At 35.8% G+C, this 23,334-nt stretch overlaps 2 protein-coding genes across 2 annotated transcripts in view; both read left to right on the forward strand.

The window, feature by feature from the left end:
- Nucleotides 1-499: 499 nt before the first annotated feature.
- On the forward strand, nt 500-9,473 carry LOTGIDRAFT_174149 (hypothetical protein; the record flags this gene model as incomplete). Its single annotated transcript, XM_009052475.1, has 2 exons — nt 500-4,840; nt 6,072-9,473. 2 exons carry the CDS (start codon nt 500-502, stop codon nt 9,471-9,473), a joined length of 7,743 nt encoding a protein of 2,580 aa, XP_009050723.1.
- A 2,304-nt stretch (nt 9,474-11,777) lies between these two features.
- LOTGIDRAFT_174150 (hypothetical protein) overlaps nt 11,778-23,334 on the forward strand; it is a gene marked incomplete at both ends in the record, with an annotated part of 25,815 nt that continues 14,258 nt past the window's right edge. Inside the window, 4 exons of the mRNA XM_009052476.1 lie at nt 11,778-11,980; nt 12,145-12,330; nt 12,902-13,156; nt 13,493-21,533. Coding sequence (XP_009050724.1) covers nt 11,778-11,980; nt 12,145-12,330; nt 12,902-13,156; nt 13,493-21,533 — 8,685 coding nt within the window. The remainder of the gene's footprint in view (nt 11,981-12,144; nt 12,331-12,901; nt 13,157-13,492; nt 21,534-23,334) is intronic.

Here is a 23,334-nt window from a genome sequence, read left to right on the forward strand (position 1 = left end):
AATATCGATAATAGAATTTTAACAAAGAAATTGATTTGTGTGATTATTTATCTGTTAAAACCTGTTTATCAGACAACATTTAATTCAGTTTCCGATGGTTTGTCCTAAAGATTAGATTCGTTTACAAAGTTGTCTAGGATTAGTCCACCCAGATGCAAAAAGTAGGTATAAATCCGTTTCATTTCCTACTTATAACATGGCATAACATAATGTTCAATTTGGTACTCTATATTATCGTTTCAGGTTCAGCTAAATAAACTCAAAGAAAATTAGATTCGAGTTCAAGATTCGAATGAGAGATGGACGGTATAGAAACGGAATGAGCGAAAGCAGAAAACTGAAGCAACAGAATCAAAATCATCCGAAAGTGAAATAATTCAGAAAATCATCATACCAACTTTAGATTTTAGTGTAAATATTCATTTTAATACAGCATTTGTTATTATCTGAAGCGACCGTGCCATCTCATTATATCATCTATTAATTAATACTCATTAAAATGGAAGATCAAAGGATATTGAAGAAAAACCGCATCCCAATCAAGGCAGTGAAAAAAAGCAAAGTTTTAGAATTTGCCACCAGACTTCGATCGAGTTCGAGGGAAAATACAGACCAATTAAAAGATTCATTAGACCAATTATCTCCCGATTTTCAGACAGAAAATGGCCTCTTGAAGCGACCAATTCATCACATAACTGGCAAGGAGAATGTTAATTTGAAATCTAAGGAGCCCGGTAATAGAGTAGAGTCTTTAACGCCATTAGCGTCAGTGAAAGAAAACCAGAAAACTGGACAAAAAACAGGCCTGGGTGGTTTCTTAAAAACTAAATTATTTAAACGAAATTTTCAACAAGTGGTCGACTCGAAATTAACGGAAGAAAAACCCAGCAAGTGTTTCCAAGAAGATCCACCAGAATCACCACGGAGTAGGAAAGATCTTTATGTACGGTCTTTGGAGACCAAGGTAGTCACTTCACCAAAAACTATCAAGAAACCTGAAGCAACTATCACAACCCAACCACTTTCCAATCAGTTGGGTGCTCAACACAATGATTCCAGTTGTCAGAATCCCAATCAATCAACAGCTACCATAGATGAAGGTCCTATCATCAGAAAGGCCATTCCAGTAGCAAAACAGGCTGAACTGGAACCAAGCCCTGTCATCCAAAAGAAAGTCTCCATAACCAAACCCGGAATATCCAAAATCCCTGCGAAACCCACGAGCGGAACAATTACACCGCAAGGTTCTTTCAGACAATCTGGAAAACAGCAACTGGAAGCCACACCTTCTTCACCGAAGCGACCATCGTCAAAAGCTACAGTAAATAATAAACTCACTATCAATAAGTTCGGATTCGCAAACAACTTAAAAACTCACAAAACACCAGAAACTGTATCCTCGGACAGTGCGCCAGATAGACATAGCAATGGGTCTGAAAAATCAACAAAGACTGTTCAAAGGTCATTTGGTTATAACGCGCACCACCAAAATGGGAAATCAAAAGCAAATAACAAACCCGGTGACAGTGGCAAAACGCATATCAATAATGTACCCACAGTAACACTAAATTCCAAGCGTATCGAAACAACTTGTTCTGAGATAAGCGTTAACGATAAAACACCTCCGCAATCTGCTGATAAAATTATACTTAGTGAATTGTCTAATCTGGAAAACTGTGAAGGTGGATCTACAAGGTGCCAAGTGCAGACTAGTGTTATCAAACTCGCGAAAAGTAACAGTTTTAATATCGGATATATTTCAACTACTTGTAACAATTCAGATTTTATTCCTACTCTGAATTCCAGCCAAAATCAACAAAATTCTCAGAAACAATCGAATCTAAAGAAATGTGTATCATTTAGTAACATAGAAATTGGTTCGTATTATTCCAACCCTCATTTAGACAGTGATGCTGGACAAGTTAAAGGGATTTTAAAGAAAAGTTTAGACTCTGTGTGTAGCATTAGTGAACCACCTGTTCGGACTATTTTAAAGAAAAGTTCGTCTTTTACCCACGGACAAAAACCTTACGTTACTAAGGATTCCGGACTGCCAAAAACGGTATCGTTTAATCTTGGCAAGAACATCCACCATATATTTACCAAGGACGGTGATATTGAACGGAGCGAAGACAAAACGGCGATCACGAGTCAACTGAAGCCAGATCGATCAGAATCGCAGGATATTCGGGAATCTCCGGAGATTGACGAACTTCTGTCAGAAACGAATGTTCCACAGCCCAGACATGATATCTCTATGGCTGGACATTCACAATATGGAAAAACCAACATCACACCAGCCTCGGCATTAAAAATCAATTACGTTGGATTTGTGGATAATCATATGTACGAGTATTCAAGTTCGTCGGATCAGGATAGTTTGGAGGAAGTGGATTACTTACCGTTAAAACAAGACGGAGTTCGGTATGCCGGTGCGTCAAGTCATTCCGTAAACGTGTCAAGCCAGTCTGAGAAAACTGGCACCGGAGAAAATTCGGGAAATTCTATCAATACTGTGAATAATGAAAGACCGATATTTTCGAAAAAGAGCTATGTCGAGGCTGGAGAAGGGTTACAAGGATTCCTTAAAAAACGTTCCAAGAAATGTGCGACTGCATCTTCGTCCTCTTGTGCTGTGAGGGGAGGAGCTACCCATAAGGGTAACTGTGTCAGTGAACAAATATGTCTTCCAAAGGATATACCTGGACCTAAAATAATCTATTATCCCAAAATGGAATCCACAGAAAATACTCAAGGTAAGGATTCTAAACCACCTAGAAGGGTTTCACCAACCAAACGGAACGGCAGTCCGTGCAAAGACGCGTCTGGTAATACAACCAAAATCCCAGCAAATGGAAAGACACCTGCACAGTCTAGACTTGCATGTAAAGAAAAGGCGAAGTCATTTAATGGCACCACAAAAGGAGTCCAGACGTCGTCGAGGGATGTGCAATCCAAAGCAGATCCATCTTCTGAAATGAAACAAACCACTGCAAAGTGTGGCATTCCCAAGTCTACCAAGAGCTCGTCTCCCACGCCCAAGATGTCGTCTTCAAAGGCAAAGTCCTCTAACAGGTGTTTAATCCCGAAAATAAACCAACAAGATCCCTTAATGGATTATGGTAGTAAGACGCCAGAGGGACAAAACGATAAAACCTTATCTGATAGTGAAAGCAAACACCATAAATCTCACTCAAGCCTGAATACAGATACTTCACCGTGTAAAATTGGCAAACAAGGATTAGGACTTATTACAACCTCTTTATCTAAATCTCACGGTAATAACGATACGGGTCAGGTCACATCCTTTCAAGCCCCTACACTCTTAGTCAATAATAAACCGATAAAGACTGACGACCGGAAACGAACCCAAAATGGTGGGGACATTGATGATTTAACCACTTCATCACCAGATTGTCAACGTTTCACAACTTCCTCGATACCTGACCTAAAGGAAGTCGCACACGTGGTTAATATACAAGACAGAAACGACACCCAGAAATCGAAAATTAACCCTAGCAGACGACGTATTCCAACCGGCATTCCCTCCCGCGTGACTCCACAGAAACCACTTGTAGCAGACGACAAAATAATACAAACGAATTACAACACGTGTGTTGGTGGCACGCGAGGAATTAGCGACAACAAAAATATTAGGGACAACCAATTAAGAGAACATTTTGGCGGTGATGAAAAATGTGTCAGTGAGCAAAGTTCTGTGATTGTGTTTAACAATGGCGGGAATTTTGTAAAGGGCGTGCATCGTGATAAAAATGTTAATTTTGGAGAGCAATTATCGCCGTTGTGTAACGTAGTGCGCGATAATAATGACCTCGAACGAGAGAGGAATGTAGTGGTTAAGAACGTCCCTGAACAAACAAACTTGGATTTTTCTGACGATTCAATTGAATTCGACATCACTCGAGAGAATCGTGAAGGATTTGTAGCAGACGAACATTCAGTTATCGATAAATATTCAAATTCGCGTGAAAGTGAAATAAAAACCGGTCATCGTGTTAAAATTGTGAAAGAAAACGAGTCTAATATTTCTTCAAGTGGATTGATAATTTCGAACCAGGCTGCATCTTCACGTGCTAGTGACATTCACGTTCCAAATCAAGAGTTTTCTCATTCCAAAACGTCAGCTTCGTCTGACCCCAGGTCGAAATCAAAATCAAAAATTGCTAAACCAATTAATAAAGCATCGCTAAAGTCGCTCTTGAAAAATACCAACACAGTCTCTAAAGTTCCGACTAAATCAAACTCATCTGTTCAAGGTCATGACATTCGCGCCCAAATAAATGGCGGGAACAAGATTGACGGCACGTGCGTTACCCAGATACCAGGCATGGAACGAAAATGTAAGGAAAAACAAGCGACAAAGGAAAGAATGCCATCCCGTGAGAGTAAGAATGACAAATGTGAAGCTACTAACACCCCTGCCAATCAATTGCAGACTATAAACTTTTCAAAGACAACAAACCAGCACGGTGCCAGTTCCAAAAACCTGTTAATGACTTCTAAAATACCGCGAAATGGAGGAATAAAAACTGGAGAAGGAATCGGAGATGATAAACTGAATGGCAATCAATTATCAGGGGAGTCATTAGAAACGAAAACCAAGCCCGCAACTTCTAAAATAACTGTATACAAGCAGACGGCAATTACATCTAGTGGTACCAAAAGTGAAAGTACTGATATTGGTAATATGACACTGATTGCGCGTGCCTCACAGAATGATGACGTAACAACTTTACCAGGTGCTTTCAGCAATGAACAAGAAGATTACCATCTGAAAGTGGAAGCCAAACAACCAAAAATTTTCTCTCGACAAACAAAAGTGAGTAGAAATTATAGTTTCTTAATTTTCTATGTTGAAAAAATTATGACAAGTTGTAAGGCATTCCAAGTCAAAACAATCCAAATTTATGCCAAAATATTGTAAAAACTGTTTGCTGCCAGGCTGATAATTCATGATGAATCTTACATAACCATTTTGACAAGAAATCAGAATCAGCGAATATGTCAAATTTTTGGCACCCGTTTTGGAGCCAGGTAGATTTGGTGTAAAATGCCCTAGGTACTAGACTTCCTAATCAATGAATATTGGTATATATTCAATAAATTGTTGTTTGGACTTGCCTCATGGTTTAACACAGGGCATAACATGATATATGATTTAATTGTAGGCTTACCCCTGCCATTTAACTGATATGAAACAAGGGTAAATAATGTATATTGAAATCACTTTTGCAAAAAAGGATATATTATAGGCAATTTATTTTAATTCATGGTATCTGTAATATCTTTTGCATTTGGAGATTCAAGGAGCAATATGGACATATGGACACATATCTTATAGTTCTGAAAGTCAGGAATATGAAGGGATATATGGGCATATTATACCAGCCTTGTTGAAAATAGTAGCTGTTAGTATTGTAAGGAGGGGTAATTGATGCATTCAGGAGGAACTAGTAATAGTGAATTTCGCAGGCAGCTAGCTGATTTGTGCAGTGGGTAAAGAGAAGCTAGGATTATGATATATTTAGTTCTAAAGAGACGGAAATTACAAACATCTGGAGCTTAAACTTATCAGTCCAACGTTCTGTTATTGATTTATTAATTTTAGTTCTCTGTTAAAATAGTTTAATAATCTTGAAAACTTTCAGGAATAAAATAGCTAATGGGGATTAGGATGTGTGATATCTCATTGGGTGATATGTAGGATGAGACATGATTTCTAATTTGTGTAAAATGTACAAGGATGTGTAGCTGTAGTCTTACAATGTGTTTATGTATCTTGGCAATTTGAGACATGTTTGCAAATGCACTGGCCGTGGTGCTAATGATTTCTAAATTCTACCTATACTCTTTCTGACATCTTACTCTGTCTTTTCTGGACAATTTTCTGGTACTTATGTCCTGTCTTTTGGGATGGTAGATATCAAAGAGCTGACTAACAAAAGCAATTGCCATGGAATCAAATTATATCATGCCTTTTAGAGATAGGATAAAATTCTTTCATAACCTCTTATTAACATTTTTCTTCTTATAATAGTTTCTTTTTGCAGGATAGAGAGAAAGCAGAAAGAAGGAATGAAAAGGTAGACCAAACTAAGAAGGAAAAGAAGGGAGAAATAAAAGATGAAGTTTCAACAGAATGTTATAATAAATCTACCTTGAGGAAGGCTGAGAGTGTCGAAACAGAAAACGTGAAAGATAGATTACAGAAGAAAGTGAAAGCTTCTTCTAAAAAGTGTTCAGAATCAAACAAAACTCTGAGAGTGAACAATAAAGCTAAAGGAACAAAGCTTCCTAAAAGACAAATTGCTAAAAGTGATTCCAAACCAGGTGAAAAAAATGGTTTATTGGAAAATTGTGATGTGATCAAACACTTAAATATTTCTTTAAATGAAAATAACATCTCTATAGAGTCGTCAAGTTCATTAAAACTGCATGTTGAAGGTGAAAAAAATGTAATCAGTGTTAAAAGTGATAAGAACAAACATTTAGTAGAAAAAGAAGTTGTTTTCTCACAGGCCTGTGAATCGATTGGAGATGTTGTAACTTTCAAAGTAAACCAGACGAACTATTCAAGTGCATCAAAAACCAGTTCTGAAATCGATGTATTGAAAGTGGATCATGTCATTGTGTCTCCGTCTCGAATTCCAATTAAAAAGGGAAGCAGAAGTCGAGACAACAGCGAGTCTCCGAACCGAACAATTCACGGACATTTATCAAAATCTCATGTAAGTGAAAATATTCATTCCAAATTAACATCTCCGCGTAAAATTCAATCAAAAAGAAATTCAGATTATTTTGAAGATAAAGAAAAACAATGTTCATTTGGGCAGAAAATAAAGAGTAAGCCTTCTAAAAGTGATTTGTGTGATAACAAGGATTTGAATAAAGACAAGATATTTTCAGTGCAATCTAATATACAAAAGGGTTTTACCGAATCTCTTTCAATGTCGAGTAACAATAAACATGAGGTATTTAATAACAAGTTTATGAATAATGAGGAAAATACTGAAATAGTTTCAAATGATTTACATGTTAATAAGAGTGTAACAGGGAGTATACCTAAAAAGAATATTGAGAAAAAAAGGCTGAGAAATAAGGAAGGATTTATTAATGAAACTGAAGGTAAGACTGTAGGCCTATATAATAATAAAGACTGGAGTGAAACTGAGGAATATAAAACGGAAACTTCACCTGTTGAAACAGAAAAGGAAGAGTTGACTAAAAGCCAACTTGGTTTATTAACATTTCCTACTGAACTTTCTCAAACTGATAGTGAGTCTAAAATCGAACAGTTTTTATCAACAAAACATAATTCTCTCGAAGATAATATGAGTGTTTTGAATAGATCTTCACGTGTTTTGTGTTCGGATGAAAATAACCGAAGTGATAAATCTCAGTACTATGATAAAAAGAATGCAAATACTAGTGAACGTGTAAATTTAAATTCAGAAAATAAAAGAATTAAAAACAGTGAGGCATGTGTAGAGGATTATGAACGAATTGACAAAACACGTAACCAGGACAACTCAAAAAATGTAAACACAGTGAAGAGAAAATCCAAAACAAAACACGAAATTGGTGATATAAAATATTCAGACAATTTGAAAACAAAATTCGAGAAAATTTTAAGTGATATTGACAGTAATTTGGATGATGATAGTTTACTAGTTTGTGAAAATGGAGTCATGAAATTAGTGGATAAAAGTCAAGGAATTCTTAAGAGTGGTCAAGATGGTTTACATTCAGACAATAGAGTTGCAGAACACCATATGGGAGTAAATAATGTATCAAATAGTAAAGGAAACAAACATGGTCTGGTGGATCAATTAACAGGAAATTCTGACCAGAGAAAAATGGCTAATGATAATAGGAACCAGGCTCTCAATTCAGGGGGTCTGCAATCCACACAGGGCATCTCAGGTGACCATTCAACCAATAAAATCACCTCTCTCAAAGGTCAAAATTCAAACAGTGAAACCAACAGACAAATGATAGATAGAACAAGGGAGGCAACTCTTCAAGAACAAGCAGCTGGTGTGGAATTAAAGAAAGCAGACGACGGTTTCAATGGTTTTCAAGGTAACGATGACCTAATAGAAGGGTTATCACCAAGGGGTCACCAAGGAGAAATCCAATCGTCTGATATCAGAGCTGAGTCATTCAACAATAAACTAGCAGACAATGACGAAGGGATAACAATAGCAGAGAAAAAGAAGAAAAAATCGACACAGAAATCTATAGACAGTAGTCCCAAATCAACTAAAAGATGGGATTCCAGCCCAACTCATATCAGAAGGAACATCACCAGTCCAAGACATGCCAGGAGGTCAGAGACCAGTCCGAAACATGCTAGGAAAGAACAACAAATTTTGAAGAAGTCTGTTTCAGTGGATGAAAGGGGGCATGAGGAATTAACTCTGATGACAAAATTGGAAAGATTGTCTCGTGGATTACCAATTTATGACAAGAAAAGTCCGGAAATTCAACGCAGAGCTAAAAGTGCGTCACCAGATATGGCAGATAAAAGGAGAAAACTTACTTCACCTTCAAGACAGCCCTCATCACCAAAGCAACATAGACAACCAAAAAGACCATCTGATGTGCAGATTTTACCAGAGTGTCCAAAAGACTCAAAAACGTCACCAACCAAGACATCTCATCCAGAGTCACCAACACCTCGAACAAATTCAAATCCCAGTTCACCTAAAGGGAACAAGAAAGCACCTATGGAACAATCAAAGACCAAGAAAAATTTAAAACTGTCAGCAAATGCCGATGGAAATTCCAGTGGATCTCGAATTCCAATGACCAAAACAGCCAAAAATCCAGAAAAGATCAAATCAGTAACAATTTGTGACTCAAGATCTTCTTCTCAATGTTCAACCAGAGAAAATTCTGTGGAGGATGATCGGATTTCCAGAAATTCGGAAGCTTCATTGAGATCGGAAATTAGCAGTAAGCTGTCATCATGGACCACAAGTGCAAAAATGGATGGAACTAGACCCAAATCTTCCCTGAGTAGAACATCGAGGGAAAATTCAATTGAGGATGACAGAATGTCCACAAATTCAGATACATCCTTCCCATCCTTCAGTTCAACATCCAAAAGTTCCAGAACTGAGTCCAAGTCATCTAGGCAGATTCCAATTTCTAAAAGCAAGGGAGCAAAAATTGTGAAAACATCAGAGGATTCCTACACTCCGTCATCAACTCGTGAAAGTTCTGTGGAAAGTCAGCTCTCGTTCGCTTCCGATATTTCTTCAATTTCATCAGTTTCTACGAGTGGCAAGTCATCCAAATCTATTCCACGTTTGGGAAAGTCTGTTCCTACAACATCCACACCAAACAAAAAGACAACGGAAAATAAAGTTGCTTCTAAAACTAGTGTGAAACAAAATGGAGCCAAGAAACCTAAATCTGCTAGGATGCCTACTTACTCTGAAAGGTAAGACACTTAGATTTAAATATACTTTGAGTCTTAAATTTTGTTTTTCTTTAGGGAACGAATAATATTGAAACATCATATGAAAAGTTCATTTCTACCAATGTATTGCCTAGCTGTTATTTCGGGGGGTTCAAATAGTTAGTACTAGTAGCACCATTTCCCTTTTTTTATTAGCCTTAATACATCTGAAATTGTGAAAATTAGCTCAGAATGCTCAGAAATTAAATCAATCTTGGGAAAAATTTTTTTAATTTGAATTACTGATACTTGCTAATACCCAATGCATAAACTTGATGTAACTCTGCAATTGAGTCAACTCATCAACCTGTAGAGAGATTAAACATCTTAAAGATGGGTTTCCTTATTTTTTTAGTGTCAAATTAAGCAAACAATTTGATTAATTGGTCTTTCTAATGAATTATCATGTATTCTTAATCATATCATTATGTTCTTATTTCAAATAATTAAGAGTTTTAACCAATCATAAATATCCAAGAATGTACAGTCTGGATAAATAAAAAAAGATTTTGACCTTCCTTGATCGGTCACTCATTGGAATTCTGCTGGTAATTCTCTTCTAATTTGGCTAATTATGAATTAATTATGGACATGTGAGACAAACTGGTATTTTTCCATGTCATTACAACACCTTTCTATTGATATCAGTATCAGCATTTTCATTTTGATAAATGAAAATAAGGGAACCCATCTTTAAATATTCTAAAACTAAGCCATCTTGTCTAGTTCTAGTTTAGAACAGGTCACACCTGTATGTTATGTAATTAAACATTCGTTTGATATCAGGTAACTAATGATTACCAGTAGTAGAGCTAGACACATAGGTGATACTTTAACTTTATAATGTAACGTACATGTTGATATGTCATGCAAACACGACACAGAAAGATTTAGCCTTGATCAAGTCTATCCATGAGTAGGATTAATATTTTAAGCTCTCTGCTTATGCATGATAGTTCAATCCAATGCATTATTATCAACGTTTGCATCAATTGTTATCCAATTAAATTTTCTATGTGGACATCCTAAAATTATGCCACGATGACACAATGAATTACATTATAGCCATGTGGAATCTCCTAAATAGTTGTTATGGTGACTTACTCAGTGGTATAGTGATATTAGGTGATTTGATGGGATGAGCTAGCCTATAAAGTATGTCTTGTACTGCTGGAAACCAATATTTATTTTATTTTTAAGCAGTTGATTATTGGGAATGGTTTTTAGTTTAGAGTATACAGTAAAACATCACTTCAAAATTTGTCCTTGAAAAACTCGATCGGAGCACTTGTTACCTGCTGAGCCGACCGGATACGAAAACGCCGTTTATATTTCCTATACTTGTATTAAATATTTCCTTATTCTCTTAACACATTATTTTAATGTGACAAACATTTTCTAAAAAAATATTAAGTCCTAAAAATATTGGGGAATGCTATAAATCACCTAGAGATGATACAGTATAAATGACAGTATGATATTTAACTCTGTAATACTCTACCAGCTGACATGTAGTGTATATTTTACTGTAATTAAATACCAAGATGTATATCAATCAGGCTGATTGAATTTGCCCCCTAGTCTCCTAGCTGGTAAATTAATTTATCAGATTTTCAATAAAATCAAAAGATGTATTAAAATTTTTCCAAGCATTGTTTGTGTATCAAGGACACATGTAATACATGTATCTTTAATAATTCCCATTGGACTCCTGATTTTTGCACTGATAGTAGTCACGGAGAATGTTAACATCTTACTGCAAGGGCAGAAAGTTATTTACACACACCATACAAAGTTAAAGGTTACATTTTTAAAAGCACCTATAAAATTTTTTTAGAAACTTAAAGAAAGAATTTATAGGCCTATGGGATACAATTTTTGAATGTTGCATTAACTAATGTGATAAATTAGCAAATAGATATGACTTCTGACTATATTAGTAATGTGTGACTAAAAGAAGACTAGAGTAAACATAATTTTTCAATTTTTGGTGAAGTCAAACTAGTAGATCAACTTTAAGATAGTTCAAACCTAATGTCATCTATGTGTCCTTGATATAATGTGCGGTAAATTTCAAGCATAGGATGTGTATTTTCTAGAGATTTTTTCAGTGAAATTGTCAGAGAATTAACTGCCTCTTTCATGTCCTGTTAAGATTGTGTATCCAATTGCGTAGGCTTTAGTTAGTATAATGAATTTTTAGTGAAAGTTTAAGTGTGTTATTGAAAAATCAGGATATGTATTGTCCCTTAGTGAAAGGGATATTTGTGGTCTAAGGAAATATTTCACCATGTTTGTATTATTCTATTTCAGAGAGAGTTCTGTGGAGAGCCAAGTATCAGATATTTCTCAAATCTCATCAGCTTCTACCAGCAGACTGCAAACCAAACATGGAATGAAGGGAACTAAAGGGTCCAGTAAAACAACTTCAAATACTAAAAAGATTGCTAAGAGCAAAGCTGAAGTGAAAGGAACTGAAGTAAATAACCCAAGGTAAGTAGTTTTAGAAGGCAATATTTTATATTCGGGAAATGATTCTCTATTTATATTGTCATGATGTGTTAAGGATAGATATATTTGATATGAACATTTTCAAGTCCAATTTTACATTTTTGTTTTTTTATAAGTATCTGAAATGGTTTGAGAATTTGTTTCAGGGAAAGTTCAGTAGAGAGCCAGGCATCTGATATTTCTCATGTTTCATCTGTATCTACTAGTCAACTACCAACTAGACCACGTATTGCAGGAGTTGCTGTTTCTCATAAAACCACATCAAAGACAGTTAAGACCACAAAAGTCACTTCTAAGACTAAAACTGGAAAATTAGAGGAGAGAAATTTACGGTATGTGTTTAATACGACCTTAAATAAACACAGCAGAACATAATTTACAAATTATAAATGAGTGATAGTTATGTCATGTGGGCATAAAAAGGGAATAAAATGAATTTAGTTTATCAAGCAGCCCACCAACCAATGACAATATGATCCTTGATTGAAGCATACAGAGCTTACAAAAGCTTTCAACATGTCTAAGGAACACAGCCTCGTCATTAGGGTGGGGTCTTTGTGGGCTGGGCCCCAGCAAGTGAGAATTAAGCCCCAGCAAAACCTCCTTGAGTTCAGCAGAGATTGATTCATTTACAGTGTCTCTGTACAAAATCAAAAAGATATAGATTTTGGTACGTTTTGGCACCTCAAAATTGTCAGAAATGAGATCTCTTGGCCTGTAATTCAAAATCTAATCCCCAGCACCAATTCATTCCTTGCGACGGGGCTGGAGGAACATACCCTTTTTTATGGTGAAAAAAACTTCGCACAAATTTGATCTTTCTTATTTTTATCAGATAGATTGTGAATGGTCTGAAACAGTTAAAACAATATTTTCCTTCTTTGTTTCATATTTCTATCTCAGGTTTTGTCAGATGCAGATTTATAATTTATTCTTTGTGAGCAAAATAATTTCCTATATCCAAAAAAATATCAGTGATGAAACAGGATCTATAAATTTTCATTTTTTTCCCAGAGAAAGTTCAGTCGAAAGCCAAGCCTCTGATATCTCCCATATATCATCTGTGTCTACCAGTCGCCTACCAGCTAGACAGGGAAACCTGAAAATTACTGCTACTAAAACAAGGACCACTGTCCAATCAGAGGAAACTTTTACAAGGTGAGTTGAAATTATTAAAATTTAACCCTGTGGCTGCAAATTGATGATCTCCAAAAAATATCTATCTTGGATAAGGGGTTGATTGGTAGAAATTGGAAGTGGTAGAATGGAAGACTATAAGGTGGTTGGGGAGAGTGTATGTTTAGGCTGCTTTATGAATATATTTTTAGATTAATGTTCATTCTGACAACTTGCCTGTTGTGTTAAGGGTGTCCCTTCTTTAGCCTTAATTTGCCTCGTATGTCATTATTTACCATCTTGCATAATTGCTCTTACCAAATAGTTTTAGGCATTTTTGTTTTATTTTATCTTTATGTTGTTCCTGTATGTTTTCAGAGAAAGTTCAGTTGAGAGCCAGGCGTCTGATATTTCCCACATTTCTTCAGCATCATCCAGTCGACTACCAACTAGACCTAGTACTAAAACCATTAAAACAACAGCTAAATCTGTTAGCAATCAGGGTACAACATCTACTGGAAAGTCGACTCTAAAACCTTCTGCTGGACGAGAAATCACTTCAAAAAATGTAGCTTCAAAAACCCTGACAACCAAATCAAAAACTGGGTCTTTAGAACCAACCAAAACCACATCTCAAGTGCGCTCTAAGATTGCTGTCGCTGCCACGAAAGTGATTGCAGTCAAGAAATTTGAAAGTAATCTGAAAGCCAGCAAGGAAAAGAAGAAGACCACAGTGAATCTGAAACCACAGCTGAAGACAAAATCTGACAAAATGGGCAATCAGTCAGACAGTTTAACGAAATCAGGGTCTGATAGTGATACAGTAGTAATCTTCAATTCTAATTTAGAACATTTATCAATAGTTAAACCAGATAACTCGACTGACAATAGCGATGGAAAACCTGTACGAACTAGTGATATATCAGTGTCTTTGGATAATGGCAGTGTTAATGGCATACCATCTAATAGTGACATTGGTAATGTGACATCAAAACATGATGTTCTCAACAATAATAAAAAATCAAAAAGTGATGCACTCAATAACAGTGTGACGCCAATAAAAGACAAAGTGATTAAAAGTGACAGTAGTAAAACAATATTATCAAAGAGATCATCAAGTTCGTCTAATTCCAGTGTGACATCAAACTCACCATCCAATAATGATATAACATTGGCCAGTGAAACTAAACGTAATTATTCACGGAAACTAGACAATAAATCAACGAGAGTTAATCAGAATTATCAGAGTTGTGAGATAACGGACACGGTGCTTAATGAGAATATGATTGAACAACATAATGAGAACTATCAATCTGGACTAAATCCTAATTCAGACAGAAATTTTAAAACTAGTCGGGACAATTTGTCGAAAAATAAAACACAGATAAAAATGGGACAAACCTTGTGTAACAGTGAACTTTCTGATAACAATTTGAATGCAAGTGATGAATGCCTTTTGGAGAATTCAGAGAATGATTCCAGTGTTCAAAATAAAACTATGGAGAAATTTAAAAGTGATACATTGAAGAAATCAAAAGTTGCAACTAGTGGTTCAAAATCTCTTTCAATATCGCCAGGTGTTCATACCAAGAAATCTAAAGTTCAGAAAAAAGATGAATGGAAACATCAATTGAAATTAACCCAAAACACGAAATCAGATTCAAGTGGTACGAGTGGTTCCATTCAGCATGAAAGAACATCTTCAGACATTGATAATCTGGGTTTTGAAACCAAATTAGATCATGTTCACGAGGGTGAGGATAATCAGACAACTGAGAGGGGATTAGACAAACACCAGAGCCTGAAAAATATAGCAGTGGATGGAAAGAGTCGAAGTGGATTACCAGCTGAGTGCAGTGACTTTATCAAAACAGATTTAAATTCTGAAAAAGAGTATCAGGTATTAAACCCTGGATTTAGCAGTGAGTCAGAAAATGTGAGACAAGTGAAAATCAGTGAATTTAAATCAGACACCAACCAGACAGATTTATGGAGAGAAAACATAGATTTTAAGTCTGGAACGTCTGATGAAAGTTTGTGTGAACATCAGGCTGATTTATCATCGTCATCTCAAGTTTCAAGTTCAAAACAATTTATAAAAACTTCACCAAATTCTGTGGTGAGTACAAATATGAATGAAAATGGTGATGAAAATGAAACAGTCTCAAATGTCAAGAGTTCTCCACAATTTCAAGGATCCACTTTAAAGCACTTAAAGTCTAACCAGGAAAATCTGGACACTTCCTGCCTGGTCAAACCAGCCACTGTGGAAGGCAAGCAGACATCTGGAACAAATCACCATAGTAATCAAAGTGATAACCTGTATTTCCATAGTGACCATTTAACAGATTCTCAAAATTCTGGACTAAAAGCTGTAGCAGACGCCAGGTCAAAGTTCAGGTCAAAGGTGGAATGTGAAAGAAACCTGACCCCATATTTACAAAATGAAAACAGAGAATTAGAAAGAGGGAATTGTGAAAGTGTTGAGAAGAACTCTGTCTCAAATCTGGAGAAGTATGATTTTCAAACTGTAAAATCTATTTTGGACGTAACTATACTGTCATGTGAAAATTCTACAAAAAGTGATGAAACTTTGGAATTTAATACAGAAAATAAACATTTAGAACTTGGAATCAGTGATATAGTTTCTAGTGATGATATTCTAGCAGATAAGCTGTTTATTACCGACCAACCCAAATCACAAGATGAAAGAAATCTTTATACCAGTGACCAAAATAGACACAGAATTGAAATAAAATATGATAAACTAGACGAAATATTTAATAGTGATGATAAAAAACTGGTTCAAAGAGAAGCCACAAGCGCTGAGCAGGGTTTGAAAGAGTTGGGCCAAGTTCCACTGGAGTCTTGTACATCCAGGTTTAATGAGCCTTGTACGTCCAGGTTTAATGAAGTGAATTATAACATTAGTACCAAAACTGATAACTTCCAGCAAGGTAGATTAACAGACTCTAACAACCAGTCTGAATCTCACATTGATAATTCTATAGACTTTTCTGACAGTTGTTATGATAAACATACTGAAAGATTATCAGTAGACTTGAATGCCCAGCCAGGTGCAGCTCATTTAGAAAATGTTGTGAAACCTGAGACAAGTTTGAAATCAGACTGGAGTGTTGAAGATAAGACTACTTCCCTCACTGAAAGAAATGTTGATAAAAAAGATAATTTCTTCATAAATACAGTGATTCAAACACTCCCGAATACACAGGAACCTTTTGATGAAGGCAGAACTACAGACAACTTGTGCTCACCACAGATAAACTATTCTAAACCTGCCAATGTATTCAAGGATATCAAAAATAACTTAAATTTGACTTTAAATGATTCCTTGACAAAGGGTGAGTCATGTGAGGGAAGTGTTTCACATTCAATAGGTTTAGTCAATTCAGATGTGAAAGGTGAAAAAGACTCAGGAGATAGCAGTTTTAAGTCATGTGAGGACATAAAAGAAAGTGCAAATCAAATAGGAAATAGCAGTTTTGAGTCAGTAGAAAGTTTTAAGGATTGTGTGCAAAGTTTAACTGCAAGTAGGGATCAGAGTGCAGAGAATTTTTATGATTCATTTTCTGAAATTGGGATTAATTCTCATTCTGAGGTGGAATTTAGTGAAAATTGTAATGAGGATATTTATGATTCTAGGTCTCATAATGAGGTGAAAGAACAAACTGTGCCTGAAGACAAAAACATCAAATTACATGAGGATTGCCAAAATAAATTACATTATACTTTATATCAGAGGGATACCAAATTACATAAACATGTTGAAAATTCAGGAGAGACAGTATCGAGGCATTTTGATGTAAAAAAATCAGAGTTATGTGATCTTGTATCGAGGGAGAATGTACACGATGGTATTAGAACAGCTGGCACCGTCAGCCCGGATCATGTAAACTTTGTAACACAAACCGAGAACCAACATAAAGTTAGCTGTGAAAATAATTACTCAGAACTGACAAGTGTTAAACTTGGGGAGGCTGAAACTCATAAAACTTTTCTTCCAACTTTTATACCGACCAATGATACCAACAGACATTTACACAATCATTCAGTCGAAATACAAGATGTAATTTCTGATAGTCCTTTGTTAAACTGTGGAAGCGAATCTCAACTGTTACTGGCAGACGACCAAAATAAAGTTTGCGAATCAAAAGTATTGAGTGTTAAAGAAACTAAACCAACAATTCACAGTGAAAATTATAATAGTGACAACAATGGTCATGTGACTTTAATTTCCAAATATGGAGCCAGTAATAATTCTTTGGATAGAAGTTTTGAAGATTCGGAAGAAATTTCTACATCATCGGAAGTAGATCATTTTTCAAATGTGTGTACCTCATTCAGCCCCACCATGACCACAAGTAGAGAGGATTTGAACTCTCAGGCGCGGGAAGCCGCTCAAAGCCTGATTGGTTCATTTCTTCATTCAGGAGCTAGGTGCAGTAGCGCTAAAATGGTGGACCAGAGTACTCTTGACATGTTAAATGGCGTGCAAAGTGGTGAAAGTGTTTTTTCTGATAATGGTGCGAATTCCAGAAGTCAATTAAGATGTCAGAATTCAGAGAGTGTTAGTAACATAAACAATTCCAACAACCAAACTAAATCATCCATCTTGAGTGCTAAAGAGAAATTTTTTCAAACAGAACAAGGCAACAATGTGAATAATGGCAAAACTGTTTCCATCTCCAAATCAAAAGTTCAAGAAAAAATTTCAAAAATGGATGAAAGCACTTCCATACAGCCTCAAATAAACAATGTATTTTGCGTGAATAGCTCAAAAACTTCTCTGAATTCCTCAAAGACGTCAGAAAAAATCTCAAAATTGGTTGTTCGGGACTCAAAATCCATACTAACAGTGAGTTATTGTGATACACACATTTCTAGTCATATCAAAGATACCATCAGAGTTACACAGGCACCGGCTGAGGAACTTAAAAATGCTGAGGAGACCAAGAGTGAGATTTTGAGCCAATCATCCAGTTCATCTCGAAGTCACAAAGAAACCAAGACATCCTCAAGATTTTATATCAAAGATGGAAAGATTGTCTCCCCTGACGGAAAAGTTCTTCCAATTAGTGCTGATGAAGTTTTTGGCAAGTTAAATAAAGAAGTTGAGTTTAATGATAAAAACCCCTCATTGCATGATAAGGCAGAATGTGATTTGAATATGTCTGATATCTCAAAATTAACCAACACCAATAACACTGACAAGCTTCAGAATTCCTCTCTTATCTCCAGCCTGCAGTCTCCTACAGACTTATCTACCAGTGGAGAGAATAAAAAACAATTTCTGCCATGTAACGATGAAGGGATATCAGAAGAAACTAATTTAAATGATTCTGTGACGTCAGAGAAAACTGTGGAGGAAGGTCAAAGTTTATCAGACACAAATTCAAATTATTTGGCAATCAAAATAACATCAGGTAAATCCTCGCCTCGTGCAGCTTCAAATTGGAATCGTGTAAAAGCTCAACTGCCAAAATTTGAATCTTCAAAAATGTCCAATAATCGAAATGGTTCAACAGCTAACCTCAACAGCCCGGAGGTGAACGAGAGAATAGTACAACTTCGACAATCTGCTGAAAAGTTTGCTCAGGCACGCTGTTCCTCTCCTCCTCTCGAAAACAGATTTAGACGCGTTGCTAAGGAAGTGATGGTAAAATCAAATTTGAAGAAAGACATGACCCAGATGTCAAGTGCAGGAAATGTGAATTTACATAAAACTGAAGCAAATGTTATGTTAGATTCCAAATCAAAAACTGTGAAAACCAAAACACCTGAACGTTTAATCCCGAAGACGCCATCTTTGGTTAAAAGTAAAAGTACTGGAAGTGACTATAAAAGAGTGGTTCAAAAACAAAGTGACAAAAACCTTTTGGATAAAAAATCTGCAGTTGTACGACCAATATCACCATTAGCTTGTGAAGTGAACAATACTTTCAAATCAACCACCCTTCCTCGAACATTAGTAAACAAATCAACTGGCCAAATAAAATCTAAACCAACTGTGATTGTCAAACAGAAAATGGGTCCAGGGCCATTTCCTGTGGGAGATAAATCTTGTGACAATTTAACCACACTGCCATCTGAAGCTGTAGAGACATCAGTCAATCCTACCATGGTGCTCAGTGATTACGATAACCTTCCAAAACCAGTGGGGAACGTGCCTATCGAGGTTCATGTTGTGTCAAAAAGCCAGATTCCGTCTGATTCTAAAAGTACAAATCTACAGACTCATCCTGAAATAAATGTGCAACCGTCTGACAAATATGAAGTTGAAACAACCTCAATTTCTGCAAATGGAAGCCGAAAACCCAGTCAAGAGGAAGTTGAGATTATTACAGATTTTCCAAGTGATATTTCAACACCATCAGAAGAGAGTATTGGCAATGACCAACTGTGTAATGTGGAATTGAAAATTACTGAAGAAGATCTACAAAGTTCAGAGTCGGACAGCAGGAATCAGAGTTTTGAAAATGAACCAGATGAGAGCCTGATTTTCAGTGAGGAGAAATTGTCTTCAGAGGATAAAAGTTTTGGTATGGAGCCAGCCCACAAGATTGTCACTGAAAAGGTTACAGATGGGGAGAAGACATTAGAAGTAAACTGTGTGAACCAAGGCATTTCAGAGGTAGCTTTACAACAGAAAAAATCAGCAGAAGACAAAAAGGTAGCTGCTTCTGAGAGCATTGCAAAAGCCTCTCTGGATGCCCCAGAACTATCTGAAAAAGTAAACGTGCAACCCAGAGATGAGACACCACAATCTGAGGATGATCCAGAAATTAAAATGGCCAGAGTCAATAGATTTAAGGCTACAAAAGCATTATGGAAGAAGACAGTCACTCAAGTCATCAATAGTGGCAAACCTCCAGAAGTCAGTGAGTCCAAAGTTGAAGCAGCCGTAGACACTAAATCCAACACCAGTCCAGGAAAGGATAAAGTTCAGTCACTTCGTAAGAATTTGAGCAGCAAACTTACAACACCAGTCTCTGAATCACCCCTGACATCTCCGCTGGCAAACAGGAAGTACCAGTGGGTGAAAGGAGAAGGAGGAATCTGGAAGAAGGAGTACCTCGATGTTCCTCGAGAAGGGTCATCTTCACCATCAATCTGTGGGTCCCCAATGAGGGCTCGGTCTATTTCACCTAGTCCTATCAACGTTTGGTTACCTACCACTTCTACTTTAGATCATCAAACAGTCATTTGTGAAAATCTACTAAAAGATACATCTTGTGATAATGGCACCAAACAAACAGGTGCCCCTGAAATTGTCCTCAGCACAGAAGAATCAAATTTGGATATATCAGCTGTAATTAATGATCAAGAACCAACCTTGAAATATGAGACCATCTCAAAAATTTCTGCTAATCTGCCATCAAGGGAACCAGTGCAATCTTATCAACAAAAAATGGTGGAATTTGATAAAACTGTAAACAAGAAACCTGGAGAAATATTCACCCATGATTCACCTCAATCATTAATGAATGATAAGAACCAGATTCACGGCAAAGTGGGAAACAAAAATATGGAGTTTAAACAGAAAATTGCACATTTAGAATCAAGTTTTAATTCCAACAAAATCAAGGAACCTGAAATCCTTTATAGTAGTATGACAAGAACTGCATCAGACCAAAATTCAACTGAAAAATTAGAATCATGTGATCATGAAATGCAGGATAAAATCAAAAACTCTGGTTCAAAAATTATTTCTGGTAGTGTAAAAACAGGTTTTGAAATTCAAGATGGTATTGATAATGGTGTTGAAATTCATAGTAGCAAAATCTCAAAAGAAATTTCACCAGAAAAATGTGTGGTTGCCGATATGCAAATTCCAGTGCATCAAGTATCAGTGACATCAGAGGCGCCACGTTCTGATAATAATGAAACTTCTGACCCTGTGACCTTGAAGACAGATTTCAATGAGATATTAGAGCGTGAGAAAGTTGCCTCTAGACAGAATGAGTGGCAAGGCACAGAGGAAGAAATTCTACCCAGCCCTATAGTGTACATGTCAGCTGGTACAACCAACAATCACAATACTGATGACTCCAATCTTCTGTCTCCTCAGAAAGCTCATCCTGAAAGTGCAATATTCATGTCCAAATCTCCTGATAAACAACTCAGTTCCAGTCTACTCTGTGACTTATTTTCCCCTTCTGGTGTTGTGGTTCCTCGTAGACTCAAAAAACAGGGAAAATCTAAAAATTTGAAATTATTAACGGAAGGAGCTGTGCGTTGTCCATCCTTGGTGTTGGAAGAATCATATTCCGATGAAGAACTCTTGGATAAACAGAATGGAAAATGTTCCATTGTTTTGGAAACGGATTTTAGCAGTTATGAACCAGTTGAGAATGTGAGAAGTTCTCCACAGAGAAGTCTTCGAGAAGCTGATATGAAGGTAGGAATTGAGATTTTATTTATCACAATGATACATCTCAATACAATCAACAAGTTTATATTTTATTAGCCAAAAATCATTTAACATGCAAAATGTTGAATTACTCTCTTATAATACAAAAATATAACTTCATTCTTTAGTTTTAACAACAACCATACAACCTTTCAACAAGTTTACATTTGATAAATAAAAATTCATATGATATATACATTTATCAAACAGAAATGAATATTGATTATTAACTACTTAACAATACCAACTAATTATATTTACTTATTCATTCATTATTACATCAAACTTATATTGGAAATATTCGGAACACAAAACAGTTTGAAAATATAAGGTACAGACTTCTGTTTTGTTATCAAAATTTTGATTTGCATGCATTAATAAACACGAAGTATTCATAAATGATGAATTCAAAATGACTCATTTTTGATAAACTGAAAAATGTATTGAAACAAAGATTCAGATAAGAGATAGTCTAAAAACAAGTGAATAGTGTAATGAAATTCAAGCTGCAAGCACACAATAAGATTGAACCAAGCCCCAAAATGCATCAGTAACATTTTACCTAGAGCAAGTACAAAATGCATATTTAAAGAATATATCTCTTTAAGATGAAATACATGAGGTCATTTTAACTAAAGAAGACCTGGTCCTATCTCTATAGTTCAGAGGAAAATTTATCATTTTCATGAAAGACAGTGCAACATTTTCACCATCAAAATCATATGTCTGAACCAGTGGGTTTTTAAGGGGGAGAAGAAGGCATGGCCTCCAAGTTTTAAATTTCTTATCATTGAGTTCTTAGATGTCTTGAGCTGTGGCTCCCCTCGACAAATCTGTGACTTCGTCTCCACCCTGATCAATAAAAACTAGAGGTGTGTAGTCTAATGACTAATCAAGAGCATACAAATTTGATTTCATCGATTAAAACATCAAATTCAAAACTGTTGTTGAATCATATGTTAGCCATTTTTACATCAGCTGTTTCAAGAGCGTGGAAGGTCACCATGTGTTCTGTAACAAGAACAGGAAGTATTTAAATTAACATGCACATGTTATGCACGCACACTGAACACTTGACATCTTACATGATATAACTATTCATCAACTACTTACTTTCCCTACTTTAAACAGATAACAACTAGTTCTAATTTATCTTCTAAAATAACACTCAAACACAATGTTTATCTAAGAGCAATGTTCCCAGCCTGTTCATATTGCACACTTAAATATAAACACAAAAGGAATTGCTGGAGGCTAATTTAATCATTTTTATTTTTATTTTAAGTTATATACATTGAAAATGGTACTGAACAACTAAGATTTAAACTAAATAAGAAAATATTGTTCTGAGCAGCAATAACTTGTAGGGAATAACCAATAACATCATCAGAACAACAACTGTTCTGAACAGCACTGTTATATATTGTAGTCTTAGAGATTCTTTAATATAAAAGGAAACTGTATAATATTTTTAAAAAGGAAATGCTGACAGATAGTTTCACCTTTTAAAAATCTATTATTGAAGAGCAATGTAACAGAATGTAGGATGATGAATCCTGGATATAAAGTTGAATCTCATGTTCCTTCAGGGTCAACACAATAATCATTGCCACTCTGGCTTTAGATTGAGTGTTAGGCCCTACTCATTTGCAGTGTAATTTTAAATTTTAATCTAACATTGATATGAAACAATTTATCATCAATTATCTTTAAGATAGTTTCTTCTCTTCTTTCTTCTAAAATCTGAAAAGAAACTTACAATGCAAGAAACAAAGATCTGGCCTTAACA

Source organism: Lottia gigantea (assembly GCF_000327385.1).
Source record: "Lottia gigantea unplaced genomic scaffold LOTGIsca_183, whole genome shotgun sequence".
Taxonomy (NCBI): Eukaryota; Metazoa; Mollusca; class Gastropoda; family Lottiidae; genus Lottia; species Lottia gigantea.